This window comes from Oncorhynchus tshawytscha, linkage group LG07 (genome assembly GCF_018296145.1).
Source record: "Oncorhynchus tshawytscha isolate Ot180627B linkage group LG07, Otsh_v2.0, whole genome shotgun sequence".
In the NCBI taxonomy this organism is placed as follows: Eukaryota; Metazoa; Chordata; class Actinopteri; order Salmoniformes; family Salmonidae; genus Oncorhynchus; species Oncorhynchus tshawytscha.
This window is the reverse complement of record NC_056435.1, coordinates 49,679,836-49,702,608: the sequence shown is the minus strand read 5'-3', so window position 1 is coordinate 49,702,608 and position 22,773 is coordinate 49,679,836. Positions and strand designations below refer to the sequence as shown.

General features: G+C 40.2%; 1 protein-coding gene across 2 annotated transcripts in view; it reads left to right on the top strand.

The window, feature by feature from the left end:
• The first annotated feature begins 2,857 nt into the window (after positions 1-2,857).
• Positions 2,858-22,773, top strand: part of LOC112254729 (carboxy-terminal domain RNA polymerase II polypeptide A small phosphatase 2) — a 31,872-nt gene continuing 11,956 nt past the window's right edge. The window contains exons 1-4 of one of the 2 annotated variants that reach the window (XM_024427518.2): positions 2,861-3,375; positions 17,299-17,450; positions 21,251-21,289; positions 22,614-22,715. In XM_024427518.2, coding sequence (XP_024283286.2) covers positions 3,315-3,375; positions 17,299-17,450; positions 21,251-21,289; positions 22,614-22,715 — 354 coding nt within the window. In that variant the 5' untranslated portion in view covers positions 2,861-3,314. Of the gene's footprint in view, positions 3,376-17,298; positions 17,451-21,250; positions 21,290-22,613; positions 22,716-22,773 lie in introns of both variants that reach the window. The other variant, XM_042324570.1, reaches the window with a different exon arrangement.

Genomic DNA, 22,773 nt, shown 5'->3' with positions numbered 1-22,773 from the left:
CAGCTGTGTTTTATCAGCTGGTGAACACTTTCAATATCTTAATCGCTTAGTACAATTAGTAAAAATAAAAAAAATCCAACATACCCATATGCAAACATACCATCATTATAGATTAATTACATTTCTGCCTGGTATTGCATTGTTTTGCAGGTGGTGTTGCAAAGATTCTGTGATTGCCAATATAACAGATATTCTACATTTCTTAATCCTCCAGACCAGGTATTTCCAAACTGTGGTACGCGCAATGCTGTCGAGGGTACGCCAAATAAAAATGTGATTCACTTTTTTTAAAATTATTTTTTCTTCACATTTTCCAACAGTATATTCATATTTTTCAACAAGTTAGTTTTTTTTCTCACCTGAGTAGCCTCGTTTCACTGCCAAAAATCAAATACAATTATTATTAAAAGCAACAGATACCAATTAGAAGGGGCTAGAAGCGTCTTATATGGTGAGCTACTGAGTAGCTAGGACATGTTATTATATTGGACTTTGAGGTCTTATTACATGCATACATAATACCACAAGAGGATCTGAAGGAAGCTGCTCCTGCGTTGTCTTGGCTGTGTGCTTAAGGTCGTTTTCCTGTTGAAAGGTGAACCTTCGACCCAGTCTGAGGTCCTGAGCGCTCTGGAGCAAGTTTCATCAAGATTCTCTGTACTTTGCTCTGTTCATCTTTCCCTCGATCCTGACTAGTCTCCCAAGTCCCTGTCGCTGAAAAACATCCCCACAGCATGATGTTGCCACCACTGTGCTTCACCGTAGGGATGGTGCCAGGTTTCCTCCAGATGTGACGCTTGGCATTCAGGCCAAAGAGTTGAATCTTGGTTTCATCAGACCAGAGAATCTTGTTTCTCATGGTCTGAGAGTCTTTAGGTACCTTTTGGCAAACTCCAAGCGGACTGTCATTTGCCTTTTACTGAAGACTGGCTTCCGCCTGACCACTCGACCACAAAAGCCTGATTGGTGGAGTGCTTCAGAGACGGTTGTTCTTCTGGAAGATTCTCTCATCTCCACAGAGTAACTATAGAGCTCTGTCAAGAGTAACCATCGGGTTCTTGGTCACCTCCCTGACCAAGGCCCTTCTCCCCTGATTACTCAGTTTGGCTGGGCGGAGAGCTCTAGGAGGAGTCTTGTTGGTTCCAAACTTCTTCCATTTAAGAATGGACGTTCAATGCTGCAGAAATGTTTTGGGACACTTCCCCAGATCTGTGCCTTGACACAATCCTGTCTTGGAACTCTATTGACAATTCCTTTGACCTCATGGCTTGTTTTTTGCTCTGACATGCACTGTCAACCATGGAACCTTATATAGACAGGTGTGTGCATTTCCAAATCATGTCCACAGGTGGACACCAATCAAGTTGTAGAAACATCTCAAGGATGATCAATGGAAACAGGATGTACCTGAGCTCAACTTCTAGTCTCATAGCAAAGTGTCTAAATACCTTTGTAAATAAGGTGTCTATTTTTTATTTTAATACATTTGCTAAAATTTCTAACAACCTGTTTTCCCTTTGTCATTATTGGGTATTGTGTGTAGATTGAGGATTTTTATTTATTTAATCCATTTTAGAATAAGGCTGTAACAAAACAAAAAAAAATGGAAAAAGTCCAGGGGAATACTTTCTGAATGCACCGTATTTACTTATTTTAAAAAAAAGTTATTCATGTCAAATTCAAACACTCATTTATATTTATATGTACCTTTATATGTACCTAAGATTGCATAATAATGAACATAATGTTTATAATCAGTTTATTTGCAGATATTTTCAAATAAAGTGTTATAATATGTTTTATTCCATTACCACAATCATACTCTAGTTTGAAAATATAATATAGGCCATCAATCAAAGGCAAGATAACTAGTTGATAAGAAATGTATAAAATACATTTGGTCTTCTGAATGCCTCAGCAAAGGCTTTGTTTTATTTTACTGTTATGACTGATGATACTTTTTAATTACTGGTCATCGGTGATCCGTGCCTCTCCCGGTTTGAATGATTCAATTATGCTTTAGGATTCTTTAAAGGCCAGCAGGTAGAGTAGCGCTTAAGAGCGTTGGGCTAGTAACCGAAAGGTCGCTGTTTCGAATGCCGACCCGACTAGTTGAAACATCTGTTGATGTGCCCTTGAGCAAGGCACTTAACCCAAATTACTACTGTAAGTCGCTCTTCTTCTAAATTACTGAAATGTAAAGAGGTAGCTAATTTTAGCCTATATGATAAATCTAAAATGTGGTTTGTAATCAAAAGATTGGTGATGCACATGGTCAAAACGAAACATTATGCTGCCTTTATAGTCTTTAGTTCAAATGTTTTACATGGTAGTAATTTATTCCTTTGTTCTCTGTAGCTGCAGATAGTTGGTGATCATTTTGTCAATAGGTTTCAACCACATAGGTCTACTACGTCATATACATACATTTACTTTAAATAAATAGCATTTGGAATAATATTTAGCATGTAAATATGCAATTAAATAAATAAGTTTAGGATATTAAACCAGTTTTGCATGCTATATCGATAATACAGTATATTTGATGAGGCTATGAGCGAACACAGGAAATCGTTGCTATTTCGGGATCCTTGGGACGTCCAATATTGAATTTAAAATGGTTAAGATTAGGGTAAGGGTTGGTTTAGAGTAGGGTCGTTCCAATGGGTTCTAGATAGAACAAACCACACAGGAATGCGCTCAGGACGAAGCGGGTTGAGAAGAATGCCTGTGGTACTCCCACTTCTACGAGATCCAATCCGCGACGACGAGCAGTTTCAAGGCGCCCCTGAAATCCCCAGAAGAGAAAAAACAAAGCATTCGATAAACGAAAACAATCCATTACTAATCAGACACACCTATTCTTACTTTGGACCAATGTAATCAATTATTTGACCAATATATTTTCCGCTTTCTTATTGGAGATTATGGTCGTCAGGGTTGTTTATCAGTAGTAAGGGGAACTTGAAACCGGCCCCTGCCATTTCCCCTCGGTTGTTTTGCTTTTTTATCCTGGATTCTCCATGTTGGAGCAATAGCGAGGACTTGCCTAGTATTAGCTAGCTGTCAGAGGGGACCTTGGCGTTACAATAATATACATCGTGTTAAATGCACGAGATAAATTGGGTAGCTTGAACGTGGAAAGATAGCGGCAGCAAGCTGCAATTGCCACGAGAAAAAACGTTTTTATCTAAATATTTTAGGATACCAACGGGTTGGTAAACGCAATTGCTAACCAGCTAGCTGAATGTTGAAAGTAGCTACCTGCGAATTGGGGGAACGGATTGGACTTTGAGGGGCTGTGCATTTGTTAGATGGAAAGTTCTATTATCACTCAAGTGCAGAAAGAAGATAGTCAACTGCCGTCCAAGACAGGTAAATCCTCGGGTTTATTGGCGCGGTGTGATCACTTTTAAATATAATCTTGTTGAAGCTGACTCGGACACTAGCTAGCCAACTGGGAGCTAGCAAGCAAGCGGCTGCTACTAGGCTAGTAGCATGCTAATAGCTACACGCCAGTCTAATTAATTAATTAATGTAAGGACAGGTTTGAGTTGGTTTTGTCATGTGAACAACATTTTATTTAGGTTCTTGTTGAATGTGTTTCGGACATTTGGGTTATGGCCTGGAGATATCCCAACTGCTGGATGTACTGAATCAGATTTGCCACTGTGTGGGTGTCCATTTTACATTCAGCGCGCGAGTCAAATAATAGAACGTAGCGAGTTAGTGCTATTCATGCGCAGACGATAACATCAGTCAGGGATAGCGAACATCTGGATAGTTTTTGTTTGTTTGTTTTAACCGCAAACTTACAAACTACTGTCTTGTTGGCTAATATTATGCAAACCATCGATTCTAGCCTATATTGTCAGCCAGATACTCCAAAGATTTTAAATATTTGTATAATTGAAAAGCTGTGAAACAAGTGTTGACCGCCTGGAAGTACTGTAATGTCTGGAATGTGCCTGATCGTTTTTATTTGTTCAGACCGTCAGATTGCATACTTTTGTTTGCAATTTGTCATATCAGTTTGTATAAATAATTTTATTTTGGCATGGATGTAACTACAGTCTTCATTCATGGCCTGTCATGCAAATATCTGTCAAAGTAGACTCCTTTTATTAGGGTGTTAGGGGACAAAATAAAACTTTGCCTCTGGTATTCTACTTTCTATTCCATGTTTTATAGAGAAGCTTCTTAGAACACTATTTCTTGATGATAGGATTTACCATGGCTGAGATCTTATTTTCAAGTTATTGGAAAAGGTCAACATTAATCCCTTGTCATTAATGGCACCTAATCACCTTTCTGGATTCTTAAATTCAACACATTCTGTTCAGTGTCTCAAGATAGGGTGGTTATATTATTATAACATTTTCAGGGCTGATGTAGAACACAGATGATCCAAATTAAATTAGTTTATTCAATTAAAATGTGGTATTACAGTAACTTATGACTAATTTTAAGCTAGGGTGGTCATTAACATATCTTTATGCAAGACTGAGTTTGTAGCAATTTATGAAGTAGAAATACAAATATTTGTATACTATTTTATGCAAATTAGTTACTTAATATGGTAATTAGTTTGTAAGGAATTTGAAAAATACAGCATGTTAAGCCCACTCATTTAAAGTAAGCTGGTCATACTAATATATAGATGTTTTTTTGCAGGGGGTGGTAACAGAGTTCATCCAATTGGGATTAAGTAATAATTATTATTATTATTATTTTGACCAATTAGTAACTGTTAGGCTGTATTCAGTAGCTTAACTGATTAGACCTAAAGTGCCAAATAATACACCCAACCCTGTGCCACCTGCATACACACAGCCCCCAACACAGGCTGTGTGTGTGGTAATGATGAAAAGTCTAACACAGACACACACTTCTCACTAAGTATAAACTGTAACATAGAAGGCTACTAGTCTAATTACAGCTTACTTCTAAGGTAAGCCTAAAACTGAGTTGAGTTACATTGTAATGTTATTTTTGGTTTTGATGAGTTACTCTGTGATAAGATGAACTGCACCATTTTGAGCAAATAATTAGCCTAGGCTCAGAAGAGACAGTGAGTTGCCTGCTAGCCAGTTGCAGAGAAGGATAGATGGGACACAATTTCAATTCACTGGTATTTACACGGAAGAAAAATAAACGCAACCATTTCAAAAAGATTTTACTGAGTTAGTTCATTTAAGGAAATCAATCAATTGAAATAAATCCATTAGGTGCTAATCTATGGAATTCACATGATTGGGAATACCTAAATGCATCTGTTGGTCACATACCTTTAAAAAAAAAAAAAAGTAGGGTTGTGTATCAGAAAACCAGTCAGTATCTGGTGTTTCATTTGCCTCATGCAGCACCACACATCTCCTTCGCATAGAGTTGATCAGGCTGTTGATTATGGCCTGTGGAATGCTCTCCCATTCCTCTTGAATGGCTGTGCGAAGATGCTGGATATTGGCGGGAACTGGAACACGCTGTCGTACACGTCAATCCAGAGCATCCCAAACTTGCTCAATCATGAGACATGTCTGGTGAGTATGCAGGCCATGGAAGAACTAGGACCTTTTCAGCTTTCAGGAATTGTGTACAGATCCTTGCGACATGATGGTGTGCATTATCATACTGAAACATGAGGTGGATGAATGGCATGACAGTGGGCCTCAGGAGCTCGTCGCGGTATCTGCGTTCAAATTGCCATCGATAAAATGCAATTGTATTCCTTGTCCGTAGCTTATACCTGCCCATATTATTACCTCACCACCACGGGGCCCTCTGTTCACAACGTTGACATCAGCAAACCTCTTGTCCCCACATCTGCCTGGTGCAGTTGAAACCGGGTTTCACACTTCTTCAGCGTGCCATTGGCCAACGAAGGTGAGCATTTGCCCACTGAAGTTGGTTATGACTCTGAACTGCAGTCAGGTCAAGACACTGGTGAACATGCAAATGCGCTTCCCTGAGACGTTTCTGACAGTTTGTGCAGAAAGTATTCGGTTGTGCAAACCCACAGTCATCAGCTGTCCGGGTGGCTAGTGATACACTATGCTGGAGGGTGAATAAGCCTGATGTGGAGGTCCTGGGTTGGCGTTGGTTACACATTGTCTGCGGTTGTGAGGCCGGTTGATCATACTGACATAGAGAAATTAACATTCGATTCTCTGTCAACAGCTCTGGTGGACATTCCTGCAGTCAGCATACCAACTGCACGCTCCCTGAAAACTTGAGACATCTGTGGCATTGGGTTGTCTGAGACAACTACATTTTAGTGGCCTTTTATTGTCCCCAGCACATGGTGCACCTGTGTAATGATTATGCTGTTTAATCTGCTTCTTGATATGCCACACCTGTTAGGTGGATGGATTATCTTGGTAAAGGAGAAATGCTCTCTAAAAGGGATGTAACAAATTAGCACGAAAATATGAGGGAGATAAGCTTTTTGGACATATGGAAAATGTATATTTTATTTCAGCTCAAGAAACATATAAACCCAACCTGTAAAGTGTTGGTTCTATTTTTGGTTAGTATGGCTATGTTCTTATCAATTGTAGGGCTGTGGCCACGGAATTCTGCTAGTTTTTAATTGAAAGAATAAAATCGTCAATCACAAAATTCGCAGCTGGCACAATACAGCCACGCTGCTTCTCACCTGACTCGTTGCCTAAGCAAACGGCGTCAGGCACTCCCACACAGCTAGCAAGCTAGAACTCGTCATAGAAACGGGGGTTACGACATTAATTTGGACCAATCCCTGACAACCCATGCCTCAAAACGTAGTTACAAAACTAATTTGGAATCTGTTTCATTTTCGTGTCAAAATATTTGAATGACCGAAGCAAAGGAAATAGTTTTACCTTATTTCAGTCAAAAGATGTTCGTGAAATTAACGGGCTGCATTTCCGCAGGACCCGACGGAGATCTTTGCTGCACAGTCGGCATTTGTCATGCTGCGGGTGGGAGCAGGGAGTCTTGAGACCACTTTGGGATAAGAATATGTTTGTGAAATGGTCATCTTTCTACTTTGTATGCGTAATAAATATTGATTCGATAGCCTAATAATGGGCTGCGTGAGAATCTCAGGTTTTAAATTACCAATTTCCTAGGTTAATTTTGTGCATTTTTAAATTGCATATCGGGTGCAAAATTGATGGGACCATGCCTGGCAAGTAAGCTGCCTCACATAACCTTAAAATAAAATTGCGGGACTGCGGTTGGGTTAAGGACCAGTTCTTGCGGTAGAGGGTGGGAGTCGGACAGAAAGCCAGCAGGTGCGGTATGAAAAGCTGCAGGTCCAGCGATAGCAGAATGAACAAATCAGTCCCACGCAGACCTCTACCGTGAAATATGCCAACATGACTTTCCCCATACTTTTTGGCAATACAATGTTACACCAATCTTACTTTAGGTTGAAGAATACCCATCGCAAAGAGCAAATGAACACACAGATTTTGCGGATTTCACAAAAGGGGCTGTCCCTCAGATTTGAATGTTCTTAGCATGGCAGTTGATTTACGTTTGATTTACGTTTATCCTATAAATATCATAACATACAGTATTAAGATTTTTAGACATGAGTAACAAGTGCCACATTTTTTCAGATTTATGTATTTTTTGGCGAACACATTGACATTTAGTGAAAACAGATTTGTTCCGTTTTTTGTAGAATTCTGCATAGCGTCCATTGTTTGTCGCGTCACCTAACACCCTACTTTTTTAAAAACCAAAACTTTTGTTGTTAATTTTGCTAAGCAATTACAGACAGTCAACATAAGGTCTGGTTAATGCCACAGACAGGAAAGATGGTCATGATGGCTGTATATGATAAGCATGTTTGTTCATTTTAGATAACTTCACCCCTACCCACTATCCTACCCATATGTTAAAAGTATAACACAGACATACCACCATGCAACTACACTGTCTTTAGGACCCCATAAGACAAGGATAAACATTCAAAAGCCTGGAATGAGTTGGTGCAGCTGATATGAAGGCATTGTGTTTTTTTTTTATGCTCTGTCTCTGAACTGGATTAAAGGCCCTGCCTGGTCCACATGGGAAACTCCATGTTTGTTTTTCAGATTGTCTTGAGCTCTTGTGGGTGGGTGGATGTTCTCGTCAACTGTCCTTCCTTTGTTGTCCTGCACAGATAGGCCTACATCTCACAGGCAAAGAGGGGGAAGTTTGTTTCTTAGCAATGTAGGCATACCACGATGCTACATTGGAGGATGGCATGTTGAGCAGGGGGGGATAAGAAATGTCGGAGTAAATTCCTTGACTTCTGTTATTGGGGTATGGCTTAGGGGGTTAGTTGCACTTCAAGACAAGGCTGTGTGGAATGATATGATTCCTCTGTGTGAAGCATTCTGGGTGACAGACTTGTTTTCAGTTTGCGATGAGAGACAATCACAGTACCGTGCTAACTTCCCATGTTTGGTCTGAGGTCATCATGATCACTGTTTTTGTTGGAATGCTTTTACTGGTTTCGAGCTAGCTATCTATCAGGATAAAAAGCTCTAAATAAGCTTTGTTGTACAATTAAGGGTAAAATACACTGCCTTTCAAACCGTCAGCAATCGTCTAATGAATTCAGGGCTTGTGAAATTATACCTAGGCTTTACATATAAGCCTTCTAATAATACTTTAATTATAAAGACTGTTTAACCTGCTTTTTACAATATTCACTGATGTGGCTTTAAAATCTGTCTTTGAAAATGCCATTTTTGTTGTACATTTAACCTGAACCATTCATAATGCACATTTACTTTTTTGTAGCAGACATTATAGAAAATTAACCCAGGTCTCCTAAACAATCTCATAAGCACAAGCCCATGTGCCAGCTAATCTTTATATTTCAAGTTTAGCCAACTTGGATCTATGTGCTAGCTAACAAGGTAGAACAGTTGAGTTGTTATGAGCACATCCTTCTGTCCGTCTCCAACTTTTTGAACAGCATGCTAGCCTCTTCACTTTGTTCAGAAGCTGAAATCAAGTGGTCTACCTTATTTCTCAGAATGCGAACGAGTTGCCAATTCCATATAATTGTTTTATGCTTGTTGCACATTTATAAAACAGACTAGACCGCTAGCGACAAACTGAGCATGAATTTTCCAGAATCAATTTTCATTGATACTCCTGTTTTAGTAGTCTGCTCTGTACGCCATTTGAGGAGTTGAGACACAGGGTATCGTTAGAATGGTTAACTACTCCTCTATTACAGTAAAATAATGTCTTTCAGTGTCCATATGACCGATTTTCTGTTGGACCAAACCGAGTTAAAACCGCTTGTCAGAGAGAATGCACAGAATGGAGCAAAGGAGACCAGACCAAAAAGACAACATGAGAATATGCAGACATAAATAAAAAATAAAAATAAAAAATGTGTTTTGGGCATTCTTGCTATATAGGCATTTGGAATACCTTGCAAAAACATACATTTTAATTAATTTGATATATCGCCTAGCCCTACTTGAAAGCTTTATTTGTCACTCATGGCTGTAAAAGTATCCATTCAACATTCTCAAACACTATGGAAAGGTAATGAAAAGGCTGTTATGAAAAGGTAAGATTGGAGACAACATGCTTATGACAGCATTGTCAGTAGTCATGTGCACTGTAGGGAACAGACAGGACAGTGACAGTAGGATGAGTTTCAGTTGTGAAGTTGAACCCAGTTCCAGTGTAGAACAGGAAGTGTACTTTGCAGCAGCTTCATGCCTGTAGTTGAGAACATGTTGGATAAAACTGGGTTGATGAGTTTAGTTGGGAAATCCAAATCTACTGATAGGCTAGGCCTGCTGTCCAAAAGTATGATATAAGTTACGAGGGGGATCTCAGACACTGAGTGTGAAGCAGGCCTTAAAAGATGCTACACAGGATTTAAAAAATAATTGTAACATTGTAATTTCAGAAAATGTCCATAATATATCTGCAGTAATAGTGGAATGATTGTGTTTCAGTGTTACTTTCCTGCCAGTGTTGTGATTGGCTGTGATATTTGCCAACTAATTTGGGCAAAATGGGAAAGCTGTTTTGACTAGAGGTCGACCGATTAATCGGAATGGCCGATTTAATTAGGGCCGATTTCAGGTTTTCATAACAATCGGAAATTGGTATTTTTGGGTGCCGATTTTTGCCAATTTTTTTCATTTGTAAAAATACCTTTATTTAACTAGGCAAGTCAGTTAAGAACACATTCTTATTTTCAATGATGGCCTAGGAACGGTGGGTTAACTGCCTTGTTCAGGGGCAGAATGACAGATTTTCACCTTGTCAGCTCGGGGGTTCCAATCTTGCAACCTTACAGTTAACTAGTCCAACGCAATAACCACCTGCCTCTCATTGCACTCCACAAGGAGACTGCCTGTTACGCGACTGCAGTAAAAGCCAAGGTAAGTTGCTAGCTAGCATTAAACTTATCTTATAAAAAACAAATCAATCAATCATAATAACTTGTTATAACTACACATGGATGATGATATTACTAGTTTATCTAGGGTGTCCTGCGCTGCATATAATCGATGCAACACCGGGGGATGATTTAACAAGAGCATTTGCGAAAAAAGCACAATCGTTGGACGGCAGTACCTAACCATAAACGCCAATGCATTTCTTAAAATCAATACACAGAAGTATATATTTTTAAACCTGCATATTTAGCTAAAAGAAATACAGGTTAGCAGGCAATATTAACCAGGTGAAATTGTGTCACTTCTCTTGCATTCATTGCACGCAGAGTCAGGGTATATGCAACAGTTTGGGCAGCCTGGTTCATTGCGAACTAATTTGCCAGAATTTTACGTAATTATGACAACATTGAAGGTTGTGCAATGTAACAAGAATATTTAAACTTAGGGATGCCACCCGTTAGATAAAATACCAAACGGTTCCGTATTTCACTGAAATAATAGACGTTTTGTTTTCGAAATTATAGTTTCCGGATTTGACCATATTAATGACCAAAGGCTCGTATTTCGGTGTGTTATGTTATAATTAAGTCTGATTTGATAGAGCAGTCTGACTGAGCGATGGTAGGCAGCAGCAGGCTCGTAAGCATTCATTCAAACAGCACTTTCGTGCGTTTTGCCAGCAGCTCTTCGCAAGCACAGCGCTGTTTATGACTTCAAGCCTATCTGCCTAATGGCTGGTGTAACCGATGTGAGATGGCTAGCTAGTTAGCGGGGTGCATGCTAATAGCATTTCAAACGTCACTCGCTCTGAGACTTGGAGTAGGTATTCCCCTTGCAATGCATGGGCCATGGCTTTTGTGGAGCGATGGGTAACGCTTCTTCGAGTGTGGCTGTTGTCGATGTGTTCCTGGTTCGAGCCCAGGTAGGGGCGAGGAGAGAAACGGAGCTATACTGTTACACTGGCAATACTATAGTGCCTATAAGAACATCCAATAGTCAAAGGTATATGAAATACAAATGGTATAGAGAGAAATAGTCCTATAAATACTATATTAATTACAACCTAAAACCTCTTACCTTGGAATATTGAAGTCTCATGTTAAAAGGAACCACCAACTTTCATATGTTCTCATGTTCTGAGCAAGGAACTCAAACGTTAGCTTTTTTACATGGCACATATTGCACTTTAACTTCTCCAACACTTTGTTTTTGCATTATTAAAAACAAATTGAACATGTTTCATTATTTCTTTGAGGCTAAATGGATTTTTATTGATGTATTATATTAAGTTAAAATAAGTGCTAATTCAGTATTGTTGTAATTGTCATTATTATAAATAAAAATTGTCCGATTTAATCGGTATCTGCTTTTTTTGGTCCTCCAATAATCGGTATCGGCGTTGAAAAATCATAATCGGTCGACCTCTTGTTTTGACCTTGTCTGTGTTATCTAGTGGAAATTGGGTCAAGCACCAATGTAGAAATTGCTATGTAATTTCCTGGTTGCTCCAATTCTACACTGTTTGCTCAATTTCAGTTAGCTTAATCTGAGAAAACAAGCACTGAATAGTGTAGGGAACCCTTGTATCTAAATCGCTGTGAAATATATTTTCAATTACAAAAAATATAGTTTTCACAGCTGAAGCTGGTGGACAAAAACTGAAAGTAAAAGGCTCAAGCGTGAGTCTGCAATGTTAAGTATAAATGGGATGCAGGGGGGGGGGTTGTTTTGAATGCAGGCTAGTATTGCAATTAACCTAGGTTTGTGTGGGGAGCGGGATTGTGAGAAATTCTAGGTGTAGCATCTTTAACCTGAACTGGGCAGAGAACAGAAAACGGTTACAATAAAGGACGGGGAAAGTATTAACTGAATTTGTATCACAACGTGGGAGTGATATGTAGGCTAAAGAATACTACACAGACATGAGTTTAAAATCAACTACCTCCTGTTTCAGGTGGATCTATCCTATTTTATAATAGCCTATCTAATAGGTTTAGTCTACATTTCCATGCTTCATGTGCTTACTATCTCTAAGTGTTGAAATGTTCCACTTAAGTGTTCCACTTAGAGAAACATGACATGCGTAATGAGGGCAAGCAACAAGATTGTAGTCTTCAATTAAGATAGTGGCTAGTAGCGCCTCGCTGTGACTCCCCACTGCCTCCCTCACACCACACCCGCACTGTTTACATTCATACCAACCATGTGGCCTATTGAAACTTCAGTAATCATTTAACACTATTCTCAAACTGCTTGGCATTCACATCAAAGTGTGTGTACACACGTGTTCACCTCATCCAGGAGGGAGCATGTTAAATATATTTGAATGACAAATTACTCATCTCTTTATCTCTTCTCCTAACTTTAGTAGCTGCGCTCAGAGAGCTGGCATACTCAACAACTTCTTCAATTCTAGCCTGTTTTTGGTGCAGAGTAAAACAAATCAAAATCGAATTATTTGTCACATGCTTTGTAGACTAAAGGTGAAATGCTTACTTAAGGGTCCTTTTCCAACAATGCAGAGTTTAAGATAAAATACAAATGGTGACAAGGAATAAATACACAATGAATAACAAATAAAAATAATTAGTAAAAATATCATGGCTATATACAGGGAGTACCAGTTCTGAGTCAATGTGCAGAGGTAATTGAGGTAGCTATGTACTGTAGTGACTAGGCAACAGGATAGATAGACAGTAGCAGCAATGTATGTGGTGAGTGTGAAAGTGGGGGTGTGTGGTGTCAGTGTATGTGTGTGTGCATATGTAGTGTGTTGAGGTGTCAGTGTAATACTTTGTGCAAAAGATCAGGTAGCTATTTGATTAGCTATTTAGCAGTCTTGTTTTAAAGTCTTATGGTTTGGGGGTAGAAGCTGTTCAGGGTCCTGTTGGTTCCAGACTTGGTGCACTGGTACCACCTGCCATGCTGTATCAGAGAGAACAGTCTGGCTTGGGTGGCTGGAGTCTGACAATTTTGGGGGGATTTCCTCTTACACCTTCTGGTAGGCTTGGGCGGTATACCAGGTATGGAAATAGCCATGCGAAGGTTTTTCAATACGTTTTAATATTTGTAGCTACTTTAAGTAAGTACCTGCAGTCAACTTGTTCAATACGTTAGGAGATAAAGCAGATCACGTTCTTCATTTCACCTGTTACTTTACATTATGAAGCTTACTGTAGTTCCAAAGACCTGTTTGTTTGTAAATGGCACAACCAGAGAAAGCGGGATCAGTTGAGTCCAGCTATGTAGTGACAAGGGTTGTTGTGTTTTATACACTGCTCAAAAAAATAAAGGGGACACTAAAATAACACATCCTAGATCTGAATGAATGAAATATTCTTATTAAATACTTTTTTCTTTACATAGTTGAATGTGCTGACAACAAAATCACACAAATTATCAATGGAAATCAAATTTATCAACCCATGGAGGTCTGGATTTGGAGTCACACTCATAATTAAAGTGGAAAACTACACTACAGGCTGATCTAACTTTGATGTAATGTCCTTAAAACAAGTCAAAATGAGGCTCAGTAGTGTGTGGCCTCCACGTGCCTGTATGACCTCCCTACAATGCCTGGGCATGCTCCTGATGAGGTGGCGGATGGTCTCCTGAGGGATCTCCTCCCAGACCTGAACTAAAGCATCCGCCAACTCCTGTACAGTCTGTGGTGCAACGTGGCGTTGGTGGATGGAGCGAGACATGATGTCCCAGATGTGCTCAATTGGATTCAGGTCTGGGGAACGGGTGGGCCAGTCCATAGCATCAATGCCTTCCTCTTGCAGGAACTGCTGACACACTCCAGCCACATGAGGTCTTGCATTAGGAGGAACCCAGGGCCAACCGCACCAGCATATGGTCTCATAAGGGGTCTGAGGATCTCATCTCGGTACCTAATGGCAGTCAGGCTACCTCTGGCGAGCACATGGAGGGCTGTGCGGCCCCCCCAAAGAAATGTCACGACACACCATGACTGACCCACCGCCAAACCGGTCATGCTGGAGGATGTTGCAGGCAGCAGAACGTTCTCCACGGCGTCTCCAGACTGTCACGTCTGTCACATGTGCTCAGTGTGAACCTGCTTTCATCTGTGAATTGCACAGGGCGCCAGTGGCGAATTTGCCAATCTTGGTGTTCTCTGGCAAATGCCAAACGTCCTGCACGGTTTTGGGCTGTAAGCACAACCCCCACCTGTGGACGTCGGGCCCTCATACCAGCCTCATGGAGTCTGTTTCTGACCATTTGAGCAGACGTATGCACATTTGTGGCATTGCACAAAGGTGGAGGTAGCGGTCCTGCTGCTGGGTTATTGCCCTCCTACAGCCTCCTCCACGACTCCTGATGTGCTGGTCTGTCTCCTGGTAGTGCCTCCATGCTCGGGACACTACGCTGACAGACACAGAAAACCTTCTTGCCACAGCTCGCATTGATGTGCCATCCTGGATGAGCTGCACTGCCTGAGCCACTTGTGTGGGTTGTAGACTCCGTCTCATGCTACCACTAGAGTGAAAGCACCGCCAGCATTCAAAAGTGACCAAAGCATCAGCCTGTAAGCATAGGAACTGAGAAGTGGTCTGTGGTCACCACCTGCAGAACCACTCCTTTTTTGGGGGTGTCTTGCTAATTGCCTATAATTTCTACCTGTTGTCTATTCCATTTGCACAACAGCATGTGAAATCTATTGTCAATCAGTGTTGCTTCCTAAGTGGACAGTTTGATTTCACAGAAGTGTGATTGACTTGGAGTTACATTGTGTTGTTTAAGTGTTCCCTTTATTTTTTTGAGCAGTGTATATTAAGTGTTTTTTTGCAGGGTGCTGTCTGCTGATGGAGTGCTTGTTTGTGAATTCTCATGTGAGTGGGGAAGTGCAACTGAAGCACAAAATGAGTTTGATTCCAATCAGAAATTCCAATAAGAAGCATTTTAGATCTGCGTTTACAAAATGCATCAAGATATTTCTGTAGCGTTTTAAGATTTTATTTCCTGTGTAAAAAAAACAAAGAATTCTGCATTTGTGACCCCTAAGTTTAACTTGCTAGTTATTTAATTAAATGGCTGAATTAGTAAGGGCATCATACTGTTAGCTTTCTGCCGTGTTTGAGACTTAACGCATCCAAAGGGCTTTGATCTGTACAGCTGCCACTGCAGCTTGATTTCCTTGGGATTTTTCTCTGCTCTGCTCCTCCCCCTTCTTCTCGGAGCTGGGAGCTGAGCTGGCAGGGCCTTTGCCCTAAGAACCCCCAGACTCCACACAGTGTGTACACACTACTGTTCTTCCTTCAGAAAAGCATGCTTTAAAACTTTGTCAATTTCCACAATCTCTCGTTCACATTCGCTTGTAAATGTCCAAACTCAACTAAAATGACATTCTGTAGCTCCTACCTATACATGTATTCCTTTGTTAGCTGGATTGCCTGTCTTTGAAATTTGTTTATTTTAGTTTGCACCTGTTAGCTTATGTAGCTAGCAGCCTACATAGAAATTCGTTATTATTTGTGCTAATTTTGTTAGCATTCTGGTAAAAGATGCCCAATGGTCTTAGTTTTTTTGGTAACCCTTGTACTAAGCCGTTAATACCGTAAATCCCGACATGAGAGAAGGATGGTATGAGGATATAAAAATCTGGATACTGCCTAACCCTACCGCCTGGTAGTTACTATTAATAGCAATGTCGACATTTGTCTAATAAAATACATTAACTGTCATTAAAGCTGCAATATAACTTTTTGGGTGACCTGACCAAATTCACATAGAAATGTGAGTTATAGATGTCATTCTCATTGAAAGCAAGTCTAAGAAGCCGTAGATCTGTTCTATGTGCGCTATTTCTATGCTTCTGGTTTAGTTTTGCCACCTTTAGTTTTGTACACAAACTTCAAACAGCTTAAAATACAATATTTTTATTTATTGACAATACATTTCACAGCAGTTTAGATGGTACAATTATCCTCTTCACTATGCATTGCTTTTTTTGTCACCAACTGAAATAAGGCAAACTTAGAATTTTAGCAACCAGGAAATGGCAGAGCGATTTCTACATATTACACCTTTTATATGTTTGTCAGCGCTTGTTGACTGTAGCCTCCTCTTGAGTCTGTTTGTCCCAAATGGCCCCCTATTCCCTATTTAGTGCTCTACCTTTTGACCAGGTCCCATAGTGCACTACATAGGCTATAGGGTGCTTTTTGGGAGTCAGTGTCTGTCTTTTTATATCTTCTCATGCCTCTGATGCCTGAGTGTGTAAATGGAGCCGACTCCCTCCTCTTCTATCAGGCCCGGTGAACTGTGGCTATGCCGAAATAGACCCATACAGAGAGCAGGATCAGTTTCCTTTCTGCTCTGATCTATTAGCCCTGGTAAAGACCAGGCCTGATGGATCTATTCTAGTGGAAACAGGATTCTCCTCTAGAGAGGGATACGGAAGGCACATTATGGCCAGGGTGGTTTCCTGGACACAGATTTGTCGTAGTCCTGGACTAAAAAACATGCTAATTGGAGAATCTTAATTGAAATAACTTTTTAGTCCAGGACTAGGCTCAATCTGTGTCTGGGAAACCAGCCCTAAGGTTATACTGGTTATTAGAAAGGGTGACAAAAGGATTGGTACCAATTAGAGGTGTCCGTTATTGTAGGCCTACGTGTTGTGGGTGTTTGTTACTGATTTGAGATTGACTGGAAGACTCACGAGTGCAAATCAATGTAGTCCTAGAGATGTCTGTTTAGGGGCAAGGTTGTAGGGGGTTACATATTTGTCCTTTAATCCCATATAACAACACTATCTCTTATTAGTCTAGGTTTGGGATGGCCCATATGGGGTTTCTCCTTCCATGAGTTTATTTACACATTTCTCCATGTGTTAATATTAATTTGTTCATTCTCTCCCTAGGCCAGGTGAACCAATCTTCCCCAAAGAAGCCTCGGAGCCGGAATATCTTCAAAGCGCTTTTCTGTTGCCTCCGAGCACAGGATGCCCCTCAGCCTCCACCCCCTGCCCAGGATACTCTACTCCCTCCTGAGGACAATGGGACGATCGACAAGGTAACACAACCGTCAGTCAGCTAGCCACTCCAGTGGTTCAGAGCTTCATAGGTCGAAAGAATGCAGGTTAAGACAACGTAATAATTCCATGTGGCAGGGTTAGACCAGCACTGTTGCTGATTCTACATTAGCATTGAAACTATGACCTGCAATGGGGAAATCAAGTAGTAAAGTGGCTGTAGATAATTCCTTTAAAATTATGAATAGAATGACAGTAAAACAGTTACACAATGTGTTTGCTGAGTAGTTAGCTGAAATTCACTATGATTGTTTATTTTCCACTTTGATGGAGAACTATCTTTTTATATAGTAATATTCACTGAACAAAAATATAAATTAGGGATGCAAATGACTAACAGACCCTCATTAAGCGGTCAACAAACAGTTACATTTAATAAAACAGTTAAATGACCCGACCGACAGAGAACACTATTAGAGATATGTATATAATGACAAGATGCTTATGTTTCCGCCCTAACAACGGGAGTCGGCCCAAGGTGGGAAGGCAGGCGACAAGTTTAGGCACAAAATAAGCCCATAGAAACGTATTAGGCTTATTTTGGACAGATTTTGGCAAAAGTGAAATATCTCGTTTTGCCTCTTCCTCGATACTATGCATACATACATGGACCGGACATTTTTCATTTAGAGCTTAATTCTTAGGGATGGTTTGACAACATTGGTGAAATGGCAGAGCGTCAAATTCAAATTAAATTACTATAAATATTTAACTTTCATGAAATCACACATGCAATACATCAAATTAAAGCTACACTTGTTGTTAATCCAGCCAACGTGTCAGATTTCAAAAAGGCTTTACGGTGAAAGCAAACCATGCTATTATCTGAGGACAGCACCCCATCAAACAAACACAGACGATCATAATTCAACCTACCAGGCGCGACCTGAAACTCAGAAATAACAATATAATTCATGCCTTACCTTTGACGAGCTTCTTCTGTTGGCACTCCAATATGTCCCATAAACATCACAAATTGTCCTTTTGTTCGATTAATTCCGTCGTTATATATCCAAAATGTCCATTTATGTGGCGCGTTTGATCCAGAAAAACACTGGTTCCAACTCGCGCAACATGACTACAAAATATCTAATAAGTTATACCGGTAATCTTTGTCCAAACATTTCAAACAACTTTCCTAATACAACTTTAGGTATTTTTTTAAACGTAAATAATCAATCAAATTTAAGAAGGGATAAACTGCGTTCAACAGCAGATAAAAACCAAGTGGAGCGAGCTTTCAGGTCACGCACCTCAAACAAACAGTACACTCCACTCGACCCTCGTTCTGAACTGTCCTACTTCTTCATTACACAAAGGAAAACATCAACCAATTTCTAAAGACTGTTGACATCTAGTGGAAGCGATAGGAACTTGAGAACCAATTGAAAAGAGAGTGACCTCAAAAAAACTGCATGTTTTTTTGTTTGTATTATCTTTTACCAGATCTAATGTGTTATTCTCCTACACTAATTGCACATTTCCACAAACTTCAAAGTGTTAACTTTCAAATGGTATCAAGCATATGCATATCCTTGCATCAGGTCCTGAGCTACAGGCAGTTACATTTGGGTATGTCATTTTAAGCAAAAATTGAAAAAAGGGGTCCGATCCCTTAACACATGGCAGAGTTTGATCTGTTAGCCTAAGTCTAAATTGTGCCCATTCACCAACATGCTAACTAAAACAGTGTCATCAATATACTGTGGATCTGTGAAGTGTGGTGGTAAACCTGCCTTTCAACTATGAGAAAGCGCTTGCATTTGAATAATTAAATTGTCTTTATCGCCAACGTCTATCTTGGCCCAATTAAATCCATAATACTTCGAACTGGGGATTGAGTAAATCATTGTGATGTTCATGAGCTGTCAGACATCTTAACATGGTGTGGGGACATGAGTAATTAAGCCAAGTGGAACTGTAATTCAGAGAATCACAGATATTAATCTGCAGGGTAATGACGACATGGGACATGTCCCAAATGGCATCCTATTGTCAATATAGTGTACTACTTTTGACTAGAGCCACATGGGCCCTGGTCTAAACTAGTGTACTATATCAAGAATATGGTGCAATTGGGCACACAGCCATGTTTAACCAAATACTAGTGTTGTACCGTATAAATCAGGTCAGCTCTACTCTAGCCGGTTAATTACATTAATAGATCCATCATGAATCAGAGTCATATTAGGCCCCATTAGCCATCTGTCTTGTAATTACATGGTGCGTCTAGACTACCTGAACAACGTGAGTGCAGATTTAAGAAGACAGCAGCATACAAGCTGAGGCGACAAGAATCTAAAAGATAAAGTCAAATTTATCAGTCAGGGAGAAGTTATATAAATCTCCATCCAGCCTTTATTCTCAATTTACTCCGATTTATCTCAAATGACTTACCTCAAATCAAAACTTTTAATGGGACATGCCACTTAAGACCAATTCTGATATAAAATGACATTACTAGCCACAACCTCTTGGACAGAAGTTGGTCTACTACACTAATGCTAGGTCTTTCTATAAAGTACTCAGCCAGCCTAACTTACTTTTAGGAAGTCTGTCCAGTGTTAGCAGCTGTCTAGGTTGAAGATAAATATGTTAAGAGAAAGTAATAATTCCATGCAAAAGTGTTTGAAAATAAACAACTTTATTGGACCAGCGCTGGAGAAAAAAAATAATATATATATATACACATACATACGCTGTTGCCAGAGAATTGAATGTTAATTTCTCTACCATAAGCCGCCTACAGCGTCATTTTAGAGAATTTGGCAGTACTTCCAACCAATCTCACAACCGCAGACCAAGTGTATGGCGTCGTGTTGGCGAATGGTTTGTTGATGTCAACGTTGTGAACACAGTGCCCCATGGTAGCGGTATGGGCAGGCAAAAGCTACGGACAATGAACACACTTGCATTTATTCGATGGCAATTTGAATGCACCATGACGAGATCCTGAGGCCCATTGTTGTGCCATTCATCCGCCACCATCACCTCATGTTTCAGCATGATCATGCTGTACACAATTCCTGGAAGCTGAAAATGTCCCAGTTCTTCCATGGCCTGCATACTCACCAGACATGTCACCCATTGAGCATGTTTGGGATGCTCAGAATCAACGTGCACAACGTGTGTTCCAGTTCCCTTCCAATATCCAGCAATTTCGCACAGCCATTGAGGAGTGGGAAAACATTCCACAGGCCACAATCAACAGCCTGATCAACTCTATGCGAAGGAGATGGGTCTCGCTGCATGAGGCAAATGGTGGTCACACCAGATACTGACTGGTTTTCTGATCCACACCCTTACTTTTTTTTAAGGTATCTGTGACCAGCAGATTCATATCTGTATTCCCAGTCATGTGAAATCCATAGGGCCTTATTAATTTATTTCCATTGACTGAATTCCTTATGAACTGTAACTCAGTAAACTATTTTTAATTGTTGCATGTTGCATTTTAATATTTTTGTTCAGTATAGTTCATGCATATTCATCTCCAGCACCACCCCATCATCATATGACAATTGTGCGTTGCTATGTTTTGTAGTAAGAAAGAGAGGAAGATAATTGTTTCAATGACATAATCTGTGATTTTAACCAATTACGAGTAGGCATAGCTTACTAATTGGTTGTTGTCATTGGAAACACTTATCTTCCTCACTTTCTTACTACAAAAATACAAACATGCCATTTTCACATGTTGGGGTGGTACTGGAGATGATGAATATGAAGTAGAGAAATTGTGAAATTTCCCTTTAACTGTCTTTTTCATCTCTCTGTTTAGCTTGATCTACTTCAAAACCTTCGCTACCAGTTTCATCAAGTACGTAAAGGACAATATCAGTGGTTTTTGTGGGAGTAGAGACAATGGGCTTAGATTAAACTGTCACATTTGGTATGATGCAATGTATTATAACTGATATTTCTGTGTTTTGATCAATTTTCTTCAGACATGTTACAGTTAAGCTATTGTATCTGGGGTGGAAAAGGAAGTTAATTCACTTTTACAGGACAGTGTGCATTGTGCAATAGGATACGTGTCTGAAATTGTAATGTGTATGGGCTAATTATATACACTAGGACCAAATACATGAACGTATTTAGATGACCCATTTGTTACTGTAGATAGGTCATTGGTTATTATTCTGGAACTCACATTGAACCCGTCATTCTCAAACTAAAAGGTTTTCCTAACTGGAAAAAAGTGATTCCTGTATAGAATCGCACCAGAGGTTCCAGGTCAATAGATGATCGATTCCCTCTGGAATATTTCATTGAAGATGCAATATGCTGAAATCACGCTGCCATTTCCTGGTTGATAAAATTAGAATAGTTTGCTTAATTTCAGTTTGTGACAAAATAAGCAGTTGTTGTGTAGAGAATCATTGTACCATCACCACATACTACAGATCTACCACTTCTTAGACATGCTTTCAATGAGAATGACAGACCTTTCTATGTGAATTTGGTCAGGTCTTCCAAAAAGTTCTGCATTGCAGCTTTAAGTGTGGGGTGTGTCATCTTTCATTTAAATTGTAGGGGAAAAGTCACTCTACCCACCTCTATCCTGCCTCTACCCTCCTCTATCCTGCCTCTATCCCGCCTCTATCCGCCTCTATCCCGCCTCTACCCACATCTATCCTGCCTCTACCCACATCTATCCTGCCTCTACCCACATCTATCCTATCTCTACCCTACCCTGCCTCTACCCTCCTCCTCTAATCATTTACTCTTTTATCCTTTTAATCATCCTCTCTCCTCTACTCTTCTACCTCCCTCTACTCCTCCTCTACTCTTCTACCCTCCTCTACTCCTTTAATCTTCTACCCTCCTCTACTCATCTACTCACCCTCTACTCATCCTATACTCTTCTACCCTCTAATCTTCTACCCTCGTCCACTCCCCTAATCTTCTATCCTCCTCTACTCATCCTCTACTCCTCCTATACTCTTCTACCCTCTAATCTTCTACCCTCGTCTACTCCTAATCTTCTATCCTCCTCTACTCATCCTCTACGCCTCTTCTATTCTTCTACCCTCATCTCCTCTTCTAACTGTCCTCTACTACTCTACTCCTCCACCCTCCTCCCCTACTACTCCTTTATCCTCTACTCTCTTCCTACCCTTCCCCTGTTCCGCTCCTCTCAGGTTCCAGGGACAAGTCTACTGCCCGAGGTAACCCCTCAGGATGAGGGCAAGATCTGTGTGGTCATTGACCTGGATGAGACATTGGTGCACAGCTCCTTCAAGGTAATATACATACACTGTTAATAAGAAACAGGGCTATTGGAAAACATAGTTTGACCTA